The sequence below is a fragment of the Argentina silus genome (genome assembly GCF_951799395.1).
Source record: "Argentina silus genome assembly, chromosome: 1".
Lineage (NCBI taxonomy): Eukaryota > Metazoa > Chordata > Actinopteri > Argentiniformes > Argentinidae > Argentina > Argentina silus.
In genome coordinates this window covers 2,664,855-2,679,690 of record NC_139655.1, presented here as the reverse complement: position 1 = coordinate 2,679,690, position 14,836 = coordinate 2,664,855, and the positions used below count along the sequence as shown (strand labels likewise).

At 43.9% G+C, this 14,836-nt stretch overlaps 3 protein-coding genes across 3 annotated transcripts in view; 2 read left to right on the top strand and 1 right to left on the bottom strand.

The window, feature by feature from the left end:
* Nucleotides 1-3,487, top strand: part of LOC310813259 (piezo-type mechanosensitive ion channel component 2-like) — a gene marked incomplete at its 5' end in the record, with an annotated part of 95,558 nt that extends 92,071 nt beyond the window's left edge. The window contains 5 exons of the mRNA XM_083682121.1: nt 159-328; nt 444-560; nt 808-887; nt 1,298-1,508; nt 1,624-3,487. Coding sequence (XP_083538247.1) covers nt 159-328; nt 444-560; nt 808-887; nt 1,298-1,508; nt 1,624-1,876 — 831 coding nt within the window. The 3' untranslated portion in view covers nt 1,877-3,487. The remainder of the gene's footprint in view (nt 1-158; nt 329-443; nt 561-807; nt 888-1,297; nt 1,509-1,623) is intronic.
* A 32-nt stretch (nt 3,488-3,519) lies between these two features.
* LOC310825108 (gamma-soluble NSF attachment protein-like) lies at nt 3,520-9,012 on the bottom strand. Its single transcript, XM_083697571.1, has 12 exons — nt 8,844-9,012; nt 8,313-8,380; nt 7,993-8,077; nt 7,780-7,797; nt 7,644-7,674; nt 7,236-7,345; nt 6,910-6,976; nt 6,424-6,494; nt 6,246-6,324; nt 5,820-5,899; nt 5,559-5,688; nt 3,520-4,397 (listed from the first exon to the last, which is right to left on the bottom strand). The coding sequence occupies exons 1-12, from the start codon at nt 8,897-8,899 to the stop codon at nt 4,269-4,271; spliced, it is 924 nt and encodes a 307-aa protein (XP_083553697.1). The 5' UTR covers nt 8,900-9,012; the 3' UTR covers nt 3,520-4,268.
* A 610-nt stretch (nt 9,013-9,622) lies between these two features.
* twsg1b (twisted gastrulation BMP signaling modulator 1b) lies at nt 9,623-14,329 on the top strand. The gene is made up of 5 exons (XM_083684219.1): nt 9,623-9,738; nt 10,369-10,514; nt 11,727-11,826; nt 12,055-12,315; nt 13,046-14,329. Exons 2-5 carry the CDS (start codon nt 10,395-10,397, stop codon nt 13,225-13,227), a joined length of 663 nt encoding a protein of 220 aa, XP_083540345.1. The 5' UTR covers nt 9,623-9,738; nt 10,369-10,394; the 3' UTR covers nt 13,228-14,329.
* Nucleotides 14,330-14,836: the final 507 nt, after the last annotated feature.

Sequence of the window (14,836 nt, the reverse complement as noted above, 5' to 3'; positions counted from 1 at the left end):
TTTCAATGTCACAGTATTACCATGTAGCATGATTAGTTGAATCAGGTGTACTAGCGTGGGATTAGACCAACATTTTTGGGCTGTACGACTATGGTGGAATTGCAAACCTCTGCTATACAGTAGTTGATATCAAATACCTTTCTACTCCTGGTCACTAGGGGGCGATGCAATTCCTGGAGGCTTACACCTTCGAGGATATCACTGTGGCAGAGCTGGAGGGCAGCTCTAACTCTCTATGGACCATCAGCCCTCCTAGCAGGAAAAACCTGATGGACGTCATGAGTAAGGAAGACCAGTTCCCCGTCACCATATCCTGGACCATACAGAGGTACACCCCTAACCCATCCCCCCCCCCTACACCCAACCAGATACGTCTTGAGATTTAAAAGATGTGGTGCACTATTTCATCACATTATTTCAAAACTCTTTCCTCTCTTCAACAGGAACCTAAGTCTTGGAGCCAAAGCTGAGGTTGCAACAGATAAACATGTGACATACCTGGAAATGACGACACGCCAGGAACTGATAGACCTACTGAACGGGACCAGAAACCAACCTGTGTAAGGAGCCTCCACTCAGGAACATGGACCATCTTCATCATCATCATCATCCCTGAGGGGCGATCTGCCTTGCAGCTGACAGTCAAATACATACAAAAACATTACATACAGTATAGTACACATAATAGAGAATAGTAGGCCTTCAGAAAACTGTAGAGCAATGATATATCGTCCAGGGCTACATTCACTTCCCCGATAAACTCTGCACTAGTTCTAAGGTGGTGTTTCTCTCTCATGGTCCCTCCAGGGTGATAGAACAGGTGTTTCCATGCTTCATCCGGGCTCCCAGTGACTCCAACGCCAAACCCATCGATAAGCTTTATAAAGGTAATGTACGGGGCGCTCAGTGGCGTAGCACACTAAGGCGCATGCCATGTCATTGCAGGGTCCCCGGTTCGATTCCGGCCATCGACGTGTCCTGCATGTCATCCCTCCTCTCTCTCTCTCACCCATCCTTCCTGTCAATCTCTACTGTCTCTATCCCAATGAAGCAGAAATGCCCTAAAAAAATATATTTTTTTAAATAAAGGTAATGTACTCCTCAGTCGGTAACAGTTTGTGGGCTTCATAATAATAATTAATTAATGATTTAATTAATAATTAAAATTAATAATTAATAATTGTATTAAATGTGATGGATTTACATTGTTACTCAAACTGCAAACACTTCAACATTTATGTAATTCAAGATCGTCCAACCAGTCGTGTAATTTCCACACGTGCCATGTCTCTGTCAGACGATAGATATAAGAACATTCTCCTGGCCCTGGAACGGACCCACAATAGCACCGGCGAGATCCAGGAGTGGTGGATCGTCGACCAGCCGTCGGCGGGCAAGATCGAGATCAGGAGCGGGGCCGCGGGGAAGAAGAGAGAGGCAGGGCTCCAGCTCTACGTGTTCAGTGATAAAGTTAGCCCCCCTAGTCTGGGCTTCCTGGCAGGATACGGGTGAGTGGAGGGAAAACAGACAAAATACAGTGTGTTACTGTACTCTCTGGTAAACATAAACGTAAACGACAGTTAGAGCAGGGTTTCATTTCTTGTGTTTCTCTCTCTTGTGCAGCATCATGGGACTGTACGCCTCTGTGGTGCTGGTGATCGGGAAGTTTGTTCGTGAGTTCTTCAGCGGCATCTCCCACTCCATCATGTTTGAGGAGCTGCCGTGCGTGGACCGCATCCTGAAGCTCTGCACCGACATCTTCCTGGTCCGGGAGACGGGAGAGCTGGAGCTGGAGGAGGACCTGTACGCCAAACTAATCTTCCTCTACCGCTCCCCGGAGACCATGATCAAATGGACCAGGGAGAAGCTCAAGTGACAGCGCCATCTAGGGGACAAATAAACAAACAAACGTTAGGATCTCCCGGATTGCTAGATAAAAGCACAATCGTGACGGGGAGAGTCGCTGCGCTTCTTCCTACGTTGGTGCGACTGTGATAAGGGGCCTCCCGAACGAGTGAGTTTCCAAACCCGTCGCCGTTGACCTACACACGAAATGACTCTGAAGAAGCTGTTTTTGTTTTGTACTTTGTCGTACGACTCTGAAGAATTGCGGCCGCCAGTCAGTGAGTAAGCGTGTCGCGACAACGCGGCGTCACTGACAGGCCAGACCAGACATCACACGACGAGGTCGGCCGACGTCCCGCCTGCTCCTATTAGGAAACGTGAACCGTGGGTTGTGCAATAAACTGTCCCGATCGCTGGCTGTAAACTTGAATGGACATGTTTTCTTGAGCTAATACAGGAAAGAGAAAAGGGAAGGCGTGGGAACCGACAGACACTAGCCACTTTTTGTTTTTAAAAAAAATATTTTCCTTCTGTCCGCAACTGCTTTGGCTTCTCCAGACGGAGGCCGAGGTGAGAGGTTGTGGCAAAGAAGAGAAAATGTCAATCTCTCTCTCTCTCTCTCTCTCTGCCGTACGTTGTTTTTACAGACTGAACAAATAGATCACAGATATCGTTCTCAGGAAATGAATATCATCTCACCACAAAGGGAATATGGCTTTTATTACCCTGTAGGACGCTTATAGAACCAGGTTAGGGACAAACGGTGCAGATGTGAACACTGTATGGAGCTTGTCCATATGAATTAAACCCTTATGAAGACCTGTGAACTGAGAGGGAACCAACAGAGAGTTTCTGAAGTGTATTTCCTGTGTTGCGTTGGATAAGTATTTGATTAGCTTGACCCCCTCTCTTTTTTTCTTCTTTTTTTTTGTCTACACATTTTAGAGATTTAGCAGACGCCTTTATCCAAAGCGACTTACAACAAATACATTTGTTTAAGTAAGTGAATCACCTATACATCAGTCATCATAAGAAAAACAAATTTATGCCAGGACCAGGGGCCATTGGCAGTCACAATGCTAGAAGAAGGAAGAATTGATTTACAGTAGAGAAACTGTACAGGGGGATAGTGGGGATGAAGAGGTCTTTAGGAGGGACAGTCAAGATATTTTTCCAACATGTACAATACCAGTCAAAAGTTTGGACACACCTTGCCAAGAGTGTGCAAAGCTGTCATCAAAGCAAAAGGTGGCTACTTTGAAGAATCTAAAATCTAAAACATGTTTAATAAGTGTAACACTTTTTTGTTTACTACATAATTCCATATGTGTTCCTTCATAGTTTTGATGTCTTCAACATTAATCTACAATGTAGAAAATAATTAAAAAATAAAGAAAAACCATTGAATGAGAAGGTGTGTCCAAACTTTTGACTGGTACTGTATGTCGTAGTGTTATCATTTCACCTGTAAAGTTCCTTTCAACAAAATGTGATCAAGGCCATCAAAACTTCGCATTGGAAAATGCCATACTGACTTTGTGTAATTGAATAGATAGAGTTTTTATGTCATGACCAAGAAGATGTACTGTATCTCGTTTGTGTAAGGAATAGGCCTACAATTATCGGTGTAATTGTGGTTCATTGCCCTGAACATAAAGTACGTTTGAAAGCTGATGTGTGATATTTGTTTTATTTCATTCCATTATTCAATTCAGTAAAAACATCAAGGCATTCCACAAACATACAATCAGCATGCTCACATTTCAAGAGTAGTAAAACAGGAAAACATAAATTCTCGTTTACAGTATCTTCAAAAAGAATTATAATTTCTCTTTCAGTACTGTACCCTCATCTCTTTAGCTTTCAGCACAGTATATACTACAGCGTAAACTTCATACAGAGACCATAGCAACAGCAACGGCCGCATCAGATCAGGATTCCACGTACTATACAGATTAAGTCATCTCATTCCCCCAATTCGACACATTGACCGTTCATCGAGGCACAGACTGATAATCGTATGCATAGAATTTAGAGATATTACACAAATTAATATCTTTTTACTTACTTTCATAAGTCAGAAGAAAAAAAAACATCCCTCGAGGCAAATAGCATTTCAAAATCAAATGATTCAAATCATTCAGCATAATATATACTTTAACAAAAGGCAGTCAACCCAAAAAGGGACAAATACATTAAACTCACGTGTGATTATCTCCCACAGTGTTACTTGTACATTGTCATACAACGTCATGCATTCGTAGCGATGGTCCGAGTGTCAAGCTGTTCTTGGATATGTCTGGCGATGGAGGTAAGGCAAGTTCATGACCCGTTACTGACATGCTCAGTATGGGGGACAGGCTGTGGAGGACTCCCCACAACGGGAAGTGCTGTGGTCCAGACAGGAAGTCCAGGGTGTGGGGTTAGCACAGGCCCCCGGCGTACTCATCCTCGTCCTCTGCAGGCCCCTCCCCTCCAGCCTCCCCAACTGCGACAGTGCTCTTCTTCTTCCCGCCTCCTGGAACCTGCAGGCTTATGGCCAGCTTAGCATACTGTAGGAGAATAGACCTGGGTTTAGCTTAGCTTAGCATACTGTAGGAGAATAGAGACCTGGGTTTAGCTTAGCTTAGCATACTGCAGGAGAATAGAGACCTGGGTTTAGCTTAGCTTAGCATACTGTAGGAGGATAGACACCTGGGTTTAGCTTAGCTTAGCATACTGTAGGAGAATAGACCTGGGTTTAGCTTAGCTTAGCATACTGTAGGAGAATAGACCTGGGTTTAGCTTAGCTTAGCATACTGTAGGAGAATAGACCTGGGTTTAGCTTAGCTTAGCATACTGTAGGAGAATAGAGACCTGGGTTTAGCTTAGCTTAGCATACTGCAGGAGAATAGACCTGGGTTTAGCTTAGCTTAGCATACTGTAGGAGAATAGACCTGGGTTTAGCTTAGCTTAGCATACTGTAGGAGAATAGAGACCTGGGTTTAGCTTAGCTTAGCATACTGCAGGAGGATAGACACCTGGGTTTAGCTTAGCTTAGCATACTGTAGGAGGATAGACACCTGGGTTTAGCTTAGCTTAGCATATTGTAGGAGAATAGAGACCTGGGTTTAGCTTAGCTTAGCATACTGTAGGAGAATAGAGACCTGGGTTTAGCTTAGCTTAGCATACTGTAGGAGAATAGAGACCTGGGTTTAGCTTATCTTAGCATACTGTAGGAGAATAGAGACCTGGGTTTAGCTTAGCTTAGCATACTGCATGAGTATATGGACCTAGCCTAGCATAACGCATAAACGCTTGTTGATTGACGCTCCCTATTTCAACCCTCTCTGGCGCTAGCAAACACTAGCAAACACCCGAATATTGGCTGAGAAGACATCATCTAACTAACGCCATCGTACTAGCATCACTTATGTTTACATCACATGAGAGAGGAGTGTAAGAGATAAGCAAACGCGAATAGAGAAAAATCTGGGCTTCAAAAAAATGATTTCACAGCCAAGCCGACACATTAACCTAAGGGTATGCTAGAGGAAAGGTATGGGAGTCCGGAAGGGTCAAACAGAAAAACCCATACCTGTGAAAGGCCTAGAAAGCAATCAAAGGGGACAACAACATCGCACCATTTGAGAGGGAGAAACTCCAAGGCTGTGACGACACACAATCAAGTGTACAAAAGTGTACATGGAAACACATCAGGCCCGAGGACTCACATCGTTGTCCATGTATTTCAACAAGGGGGAGTTACAGACGCGGTGGACTTTGTCTTCGTCCTGCTCATCGTAGCCCTGCAGAAGCGTCTCCAAGGCAATGCAGTCTTCGCTCCCACTGAACCCTGGGAGACTAGGGGGCAAAGGTCATCACATGACAACATTAGACAAATGCACCAAATCCCAAATCTACTCTTAGCCCCTGGCCCCAATGGCCTTGATCTAAGAGGGTTGAATAAGTGTATTCAATAAAAAAAAAAATACCTGTAACTTTCTCTCACACATTTATCTGCTGCCACGAAGTCGGCTCGGTGTAGGTGAACAAGCACTTGCGCAATGGTTTTCTGAAGATGAGAAAACACATACAGAACCTTTTACAATCGGCACAACAGAGGACACACAACTAATATGTACTCCTTTTCCATTGCGTACATTGCTTCACTGCTGTTTATACTGCTTATACTGTTTATATTGTTTATACTGTTTATATTTGTTAGTACTTCTATTTTATTTTGTTCTATTTTAAACTTATTGTTGCACTACTCTGTGGCACTGTCACTTTTGCATTTCACTGTATACTTGTATGCACGTGACAAATAAAGAATCTTGAATCTTTTACAGATATGATGACATTTCTTGAAGGGCCTAACCCTAACCCCAACCCTAACCCTAACCCTAACACCAACACACCTTAAAGCACGTTGGGTAATTCTCTATTTCTTTATAGATGTTCTTCTCTTTCTGAATGGACGCCGCCGCCTCATCGAACCTGATGGAAACAAACAGCACCGGTTAAAGAGGGGGGGGGCGAGGAGGGTGGGATGAAGAGGCAGAACCACAAATGACCAATAGGAGGAGAGGGTTGTACTTGTGTTGTCTGGCGAGAAGTCTTGACGCCTTCCCTATCAGCTGGACAGCTTGACGTAGTCGATCCTCATTCTGTGGACATGCCCAGTCATATCAATACTACTCCCATTTATTTGACCTGGTTAAATATTGCATTATCATATCATATAAAAAAAATCAAAATAAAAAGGAAAAATAAGAAATAATTCCTTCTTCTAGCATTGTGACTGCCTATGGCCCCTGGTCCGAGCATTGATTACTTTATATTATGATGACTGATGGATAGATGATTCACTTACTTAAACAAATGTATTTGTTGCAAGTCACTTTGGATAAAGGCATCTGCCAAATGCCATAAATGTAAATGTAATATCCAATATCACTGAAGAATATCAATATCACTGATTTGATAAGTCACTGCAATTACGGCAATGAAATGAAGCTATGACATAAGAGAATCATAATGACTGCAGATTAATTTACATAAAATAGTCAACTCAGACAGCACCTCAAAGACTGATGCAGCTTTCTGGTAAAGATCCACTGCTTTCGTGAGGTCCTGTGGTTCAATAAGCCTGTAGAATAAATGATATAATCTTTAACTTTTTACGCCTAATGTGAAAAGACACGTCATCAGAAGCATCATTATGAACACTTAAAAACAGACACATCAGCAGTTCTCAAAAGTCAATAAAGACGATTTACGGTGACAAACGAACACCGAAAGAGACAGACACAGGGCAGGCGTCGGCTGCGGCCGTAACATACAGACTTAAATATTTAAAGGGAACCGACTTAAAGTCACCATTCTGGGATGATTCAATGGCTACATACTTCCCGGCTCTGTCCAATGCCAGGGCCGCAGTGTCCGGGGTTCCGTTCTCCACATACATCATGCTGGCTCTCTCAATGTACTGGATGGCCTCGGGCATTCTCTGCATGTCCTGGTGGAAAAACACGTTTGTCAATGTTTACATCCCAGGAAAAAAACATGTGTATACAGTAGCAATACAGTACCAATCCACATGGCAGTTCTACATGTTAAAACTGAAATACATGGGTATCTACCAGGGCAAAACACAAACAAGAATGTTACAGAAACTGCTAAAAATAGAGAACATCACCTGTACAATAGAACATGTAACAGGGCATTGGATGATCAGTACAGTACGAGACACATGAGCCCCAACACTATAAACACTGACAGTAAACCCTAACCCTAAGACTAACCCTAAGACTAACCTTTAGCATCATACCAGCTTGTTCAAGAGCTCTGCAAGAGAAGACACACATCAGTGACACGCATGATGAACAAAACACACAAATCAACATGTATGTTATCATGGATGTAGAGTCACTTCAAGTACGTCATACTCACTTGGCAGCATGGAATAGACTGTACAAGTCGAGTTAAGAATAATACATCGTATACCACATGTTGACAGTTATTCAGATACAATTCAAATGCAGGGTATACAACTATTGAATTATCTGGAGGCAAATCGATCAAATCTTCATTACCCATCTCGTATTCATTCATGACTCATGATCATGCTGACTCCCCCGGCTGACGCGAGTTGTGGAAGGATACGTTTTGTTGTTGGTGTGGGCCTCTGCTTCTTGTAGGTATGCCTCCTTTGCCTCCTCGAGCATCTTGGCGTTTTTGAAGGCAACAGCTGGAAAAAGGACGGTTTGTCACGGAGTGTCAGCTTTCAGAATTCAGCCAAGTCACAGATTCCCTTGAGCACATTTTGCACAATCACAATTTCAACCTGTGAGTGACAGGAACACTCGTTGCACTGCGCCACAACTCCAACAGGGAGGGGTGTACGGGGTGAGGTGCGGAGGAGTCAAAACAGTGCTCGTATAGAACAGATCTCTAGAGAAACAACTGCATTAGTCATCGGTTACCTGCTTTGGAATACTCTGATGCAGCGCTGTCATAGTCCGGTTTCCACTTCATGAAACTTGTCTTTAAACTGTGAAAACACACACACCGTAGCATGTGATGACTAGTGACAACATACAGTACAGTCGAGACCATAGGCGCCATGGATGACTTAAAGTATGTACTAAAGCTGTAAAACTAAAGGATTCTATTCATGACACAAAAATGATGAGTTAATCTTGCCAAATAGATGTCAAAACTGACGTTATACAACACGATCACTTTGCTTTCTTGATCATAGGTGTAGCGCAGTCTGACAGACACTGAGCCAGGTGGTCTGCTGTGTACGCTCCCATCCTCACATGACCACGAAAGACAAGCTGCCATTCGTTTACTTACTATCCTTCTAAATACACAAACAAACATGCATCCTTACACGCTCTGTGACAGCAGACAGTTAGATAGATCACAAAAGTAAATGATCTTTGTAGATAAATGGGTAGCAAGCCAACTAGGTGTGTAGCTAGCTGTGTTGCTAAAGTAGATTTCCTTACTATTTTTCAGCCTTGGCTATGTGATCATGCGCCTCGTTGATTTTCTGAGCAGCCATTGGGTGGCACCTGTGTTGTTTTGTCCGCTGATAATGTAATTGAAGATATGTTAAGGTCACGGCTGTCTGTCTACAGTAGCTACTGAAACGTCTGAAGGCTGTATCTTTGAAGGCTAGCTTGCCTCTGATCCTGAATAATATTAGAGACGTGGTGACTACGGAAGCCTACGAGTTTCATTCACATTGTATCAAGACTCACAGTGGTGGCAACAATGTGGCAACAATGTATCTGTATGTATTTCTGTAAGACTCTGTTACAATGTTATAAGACCTTGTGGCCTACCTTTCCTACTTTTTTGCCATATTAGATCAGCAATTAATTCACTTAAAAAGTTTGCTATTGAAATGGTCTTAATTATTTCTTATAGAAAATTAAAAACTATATATATTCGAAGTAACTTAAAACAATATTGTAATAATTGTATTCTAATAACTTTACAATATTACTCTATGCAAATGTGATTACTCGAAGGGAATTCAATTAAATTAAATTTCCCAAAACATTAGATTTTGAGTTAAAACGCCTTTTATAGGCTAGAAAACAATATCAACATGATAGGAATAACCAAGAACATCTTGCCCAGGCCAACTATGAGTAGTTTTGTGTATTATGTGCTACTAGGACTCATTGTTTACGGCATGGCCCACTTACCTGGTTCCTGGCCTGAAATTGTGATCTGTATCTTTAAGGCGCGTGCCTTCCCCTGTCTGCTTTGTGTAGTGGGGAAGAGTCACGCCATCGGAACAGAACATGCTTTAATTCCGAAAAGAAGAGGTAAACAAAGAGGAAAGGAACTCATTCTTTGGCCGGGTCGGATCCAGCTTTATTTTCTGACAAGGTAAGGGTGATCGAGACTTACATTGCAAACAGGCTGCAGGCTTATTCAATTATGTCCTTAAAATCAACATACTCAAAACTGATCCTGTAAAGTGTTGTTTAGGTATGCCTCTTCTTTAAAACACGAGGTTGGAGGGTACCAGTCCATACCACTCATCATCCCAAAGTTGTTTTTTTTACATTTTAGTAGGGACTTAAAAAGGACTCTTGTTCACATAACACCGTGCAAGCCTGCCCAGGCATGAGAAACCTATTATTGAATTACACTGTCCTGCGCAATTACTGACGTTTGCATGAATGTGAAAGTTGACTAGTTTTCGGGAGTTTAGACCATAAGTGCGCAACAACTTGTAGATTTGAGTCGGGCTTGAGGTTTGCATTGCAAGAGTTCAATTGTGGATTGCGGGTTTTTTTATAGCGAAGCAATGATGCTCCTTTTGAAGGCAGCCGCAGAATTTAACATCACAATTGAATCAAAGGGAAGTTAAAGATGTGGCCATTTGACAGGAATTTCCTTAGTTTTTGTTATGCTTATTGTGTCCTGATAATGTCTTGTAGCCCTATGATATGTTATGATCCTACGTCTTCAATGATAATGAATTCCTTCTTAAATTGTTGTCTCCTTGCCTAGATTACCGTTGTTAGGATCGTGTCGGAATGAAGTCTGCTACAATCTTACTACCAACTGCCCTTCTCTTCCTCCTCTCCGGACTTTCCCTCACCGGCGCCTGCAACAAGGCTCTGTGCGCCAGTGATGTCAGCAAGTGTCTCATTCAGGTAAGGATCACAGATCATTTTAGTTAGCCACAGTGCAACCTTTTACTATCTATGTTTGTTCTCTTTAATAGTCGAAATTACATTGTCAACTCTATGGAGGACCCACAAGATAGCCTACCCCTTATTCTTTGGTGAATCATTTCCTCCTGCCGTGGTAATTCATGTTGCCAACGTGAATTCCTTGGTGTCTAGCTAAGACTTAAGATGAACCTGCCACAACGCATTCTCCTGCGTTAAATTCAGTTGACCTCCTGCTGCGTCTGATGTCATATAAAATCTCAGCGGTGGTCACGCTCTGTACTGGACATGCTCATAAAACCGTGACACTGCCTTTAAAGACGGGCCTGCTGGGAACAGCAAACTCACCAGAGAGGACACACCGTAAAGGACCTCCAGCGTTGGCAGCACTACAGTCAAACTCAGGTTTCAAATCTACAGTGCCTCTAAAGGACGTAGTTAGGATGTAGGGTGGAACAGATTGAAATGTGGATTGGGCTCCATTGCTTTCCTGGTTGTGGTAGACCAGTGTGGTTGTGTGGTGAAGCTTCGTTAACTTCATCTCCCCTCCCCTCCCCTCTCTCCCCTCCTCTCCTCCCCTCCCTCCCCTCTCACCTCCCCCCTCCCTCTCCTCTCCTCTCCTCTCCTCTCCTCTCCTCTCCTGTCCCCTCCTCTCCTCTCCTCTCCTGTCTTCTCCTCTCCTCTCCTCTCCTCTCCTCTCCTCTCCTGTCCTCTCCTCTCCTGTCCTCTTCTCTCCTCTCCCTCTCTTGCACATCTGGTATTTGACCCCTGCTCTGCCTGTCGACTGCTCTCTGCTGCTCTAGAGGAGTCAGAACACAGGCAGCTGGAGGTCAGCCCAGTCACTCCTGTGGAAACCACAAACATCCTTACCCCCCCCCCCCACACACACACACACACACACACACTCTCACTCAATAACTCTCAATAACTTTCTCTCTCTCATTTACACACACACACACACACACACACACAGACACTCTCTAATATAAGAATATAATATATATAATAATAATAATATATGCCATTTAGCTGACACTTTTATCCAAAGTGACTTAGATTGCAGTGAGTGCATACATTTTTCAGTATATATGGTCCTAGCAGGGACCCCTCTCTCTCTCTCTCTCTCTCTCTCTCTCTCTCTCTCACACACACACACATACATTCACTCACTCTCACACTGTTTCTTCTGTACAGGAGCTGTGCCAGTGCCGGCCCTCAGATGGGAACTGCTCGTGCTGTAAGGAGTGTATGCTGTGCCTCGGTACGCTGTGGGAGGAGTGTTGTGACTGTGTAGGTGAGTTACACTGACATGGACTCCCTGCTCTCTGTCCCGGTCCCGACGTCTCCTAACTTTCTACTTTCACAGTCCCTCCATTTTACAGGTGCTGGGTATGACGTCATGATGTGAGAATAAAGAAGTCCTTGATACTGGTTAACAGATCATTGCTCTCTCTCTCTCTCTCTCTCTCTCTCTCTCTCTCTCACCCTCCCTCCCTCCCTCCCATGCCGCCCCTGCACGCAGGGATGTGTAACCCCAAGAATTACAGTGACACGCCGGCGACCTCCAAGAGCACGGTGGAGGAGCTGTATCGACCAATCCCCTCGCTGTTCCGTGCCCTCACTGAGGGCGAAGCGCCCATCAACATGATGGTGGTGTCCTTCCCCGTGTCGGAGGAACTATCTTACCACGAGAACCTGGTGTCGTTCCTGGAAACCATGGACGACCACCAGAACGTCTCGCTGCCTGGAAACAGCATCCACGCCAGCTACGAGAACACTCAAGGTAGACACACACACACACACACACACACACACACACACACACACACACAAGCAAGCTGTATAACTCAAACCTTTCAGTATTTTTTGTCAGGGCTTAGCTGCAATGAACTCATTGCTACTTCTTCTTTGATCTGCACTCTGTGGCTCGACCTGACAGCTGACATCAAAGATTATTACATTTCAGGGCTGCTGCTTTCGTTTGATGGGTTCAGCGGGCGCTGTCAGAAACCAGCCCTGGGTTGTTATTGGCTGTTACGAGTACTGGGCGACTAGGTGTAGACTACTTTCATGTGTGTCCGCTTCAGTTGAGTGTGTGTGTGTGTGTGTGTGTGTGTGTGTGTGTGTGTGTGTGTGTGTGTGTGTGTGTGTGTGTGTGTGTGTGTGTGTGTGTGAAAGAGAGAAAAAGAGAGAGAGAGAGCGAGCTCCTTCCATATCCACTGTCTGAACCCCTGACCTCAGATCTGTTTCCCTTCCCAAACACACACTCATTAACCAGCCCTCCAGCTGTGCGGGAAGCACCCCCCACCCCCTTTCACCACACTGTGTGTTGGGGGGCAGAACCATCAACCACAAACATACACACACACGCCTCATCTCCCTAATATGGATGATACATGACGTGAACTTGGAATGCCTTTCCTCAGGACTTTGCTCCATTTTGTTTAGAATTTCTGAGGAACTGTTCAACAAAGACACATGTCTCACATTTCCCTCTGATTTCCCCCCCACAGACAACATGTGCACGGTGGTGTATTTTGACGACTGTGTATCCATCCGCCAGTGTAAGCAGTACTGTGAGTCCATGGGCGGCTCCAAGTACAGATGGTTTCACAACGCCTGCTGTGAGTGCATCGGCCCCGAGTGCCTCGACTACGGCAGCAAAGCCGTCAAGTGTATGAACTGTCTTTTCTAGTAGACGGTAATGCATGGGACTGGCCTGGCAACAATAGGGTGCTTTACTCAACATCACCACAAGGGGGAGCTGAGTCTGGACTGCAGGATCGGGTGGATAAAGTTTAAGAAGTTGGATCAAGTGCCTTTTAACAATATGTCAGTATTGTTATGTAAAATATTAGCCCTTATGAATTCTTTTGCTCTTGACATTCTACTTTTTTTTAATATCTTTTATAGGTTTTCTAGCAGAGAAATATATGTATTGTTTTTACATTCCTTCATGTTTTCAAATCCCAGATCAATTATTTTGATAGTTCATTGAAAATGCAATCATTCTTATCAAACGTGTAATGAAAAATCTTATTTCTATTGTAATGGACAATCACAGTAGATGCTGTTTGTAAAATTCGTATCATATATGATTCTGATGAATGTTTTGTAAAATAAGTTATTATCTATCAAATACCCTCCATCCTTGGGATTGTACTCAGTCAAAATCGAAACAAAGTCTTTTTTTTTCTGTTGCAAAATATTTCGCAACATTGTGCCCTACTCAACACGGCCAAGTTGTTAGTTCCTGGAACCCTCTGTATGTCATTCGTTCCTCATATCTCATGCCTGAGTTTGTACAGACAACCAATGTTCGTCTGCTGTATTCCCTGATCTGACCTGGGTCTGGAGCTGTCTGCTCTGGCTGGTGGTCAGCACTGGCCCGGTATCCTACAGCATTTATCTTCACATATAACGCTTGTGGTTCACTCTCTCATAGGATAGTCACGTTGGTTGGTTGTGTGGTCTTGAGTTGTTCCAGTAGTGAAGGAATGAGGACAGTGTGTGTGATATGGGTTGGTGGTACCGTTCAGGATGAATGTCGCTTGGCTGATGCATTGTCCTTGAAAGTAACAGATGACATACTTATTGTGTACGTTCATTTATCAAAATAGAAATGAGATAGAGAAAAAAAAAAAAGGATGTATTGTTGAAAATTGCCATATATGTTGTCACGGTACATGTTGTATGAAATGATAAGAATAGGAATATGTATGTACACCTCATTTTCATTCCATAATTGCAAAAATAAAAAAATAAAGGGAGGGAGAAAAGGAGAGGAAGGCGGGCATGCGACCTTCATTGTGGGGAGGCAGAAGAGAGGGAGGGAGGGAGGGAGGGAGGGAGGCGGGGGGCATGTTTCTGGCCTGGGTCTCACAGCGGGTCGGCAATGCCCAGCTGGCGTGTAACAACAACAGTAGTGCAGTGTGTCTGTCCGCCCGGGTACATCCCAGGTTCCTGTCCTCACAATGAAGCCTTTCTCTCTATCCCCATCAATCTCTCTCTCGCTCTGCTTTCTCTTGTTCTCGCTCTCTCTCTTCGGAGGATGGATCGCTAGTCATGTGATCCATCTGTCCTCCAGGCAGCGGAAAGCCAGCCAAGCCTGCTGTGGTGAAGTTGATAATCAAGGTTGCGTGCGTGATGGGCATCCTCAGGACACTAATGCTATTGTGGTCATTAGAAAGGATCTGATTAGTCGCCTACTGTGAATGATGTTTATGATTAGTTACGATTCAGATACAGACCATTCATACTGTACAAACATCACTGTAGGAAATCACGAAAGAGTCAATTGTGCC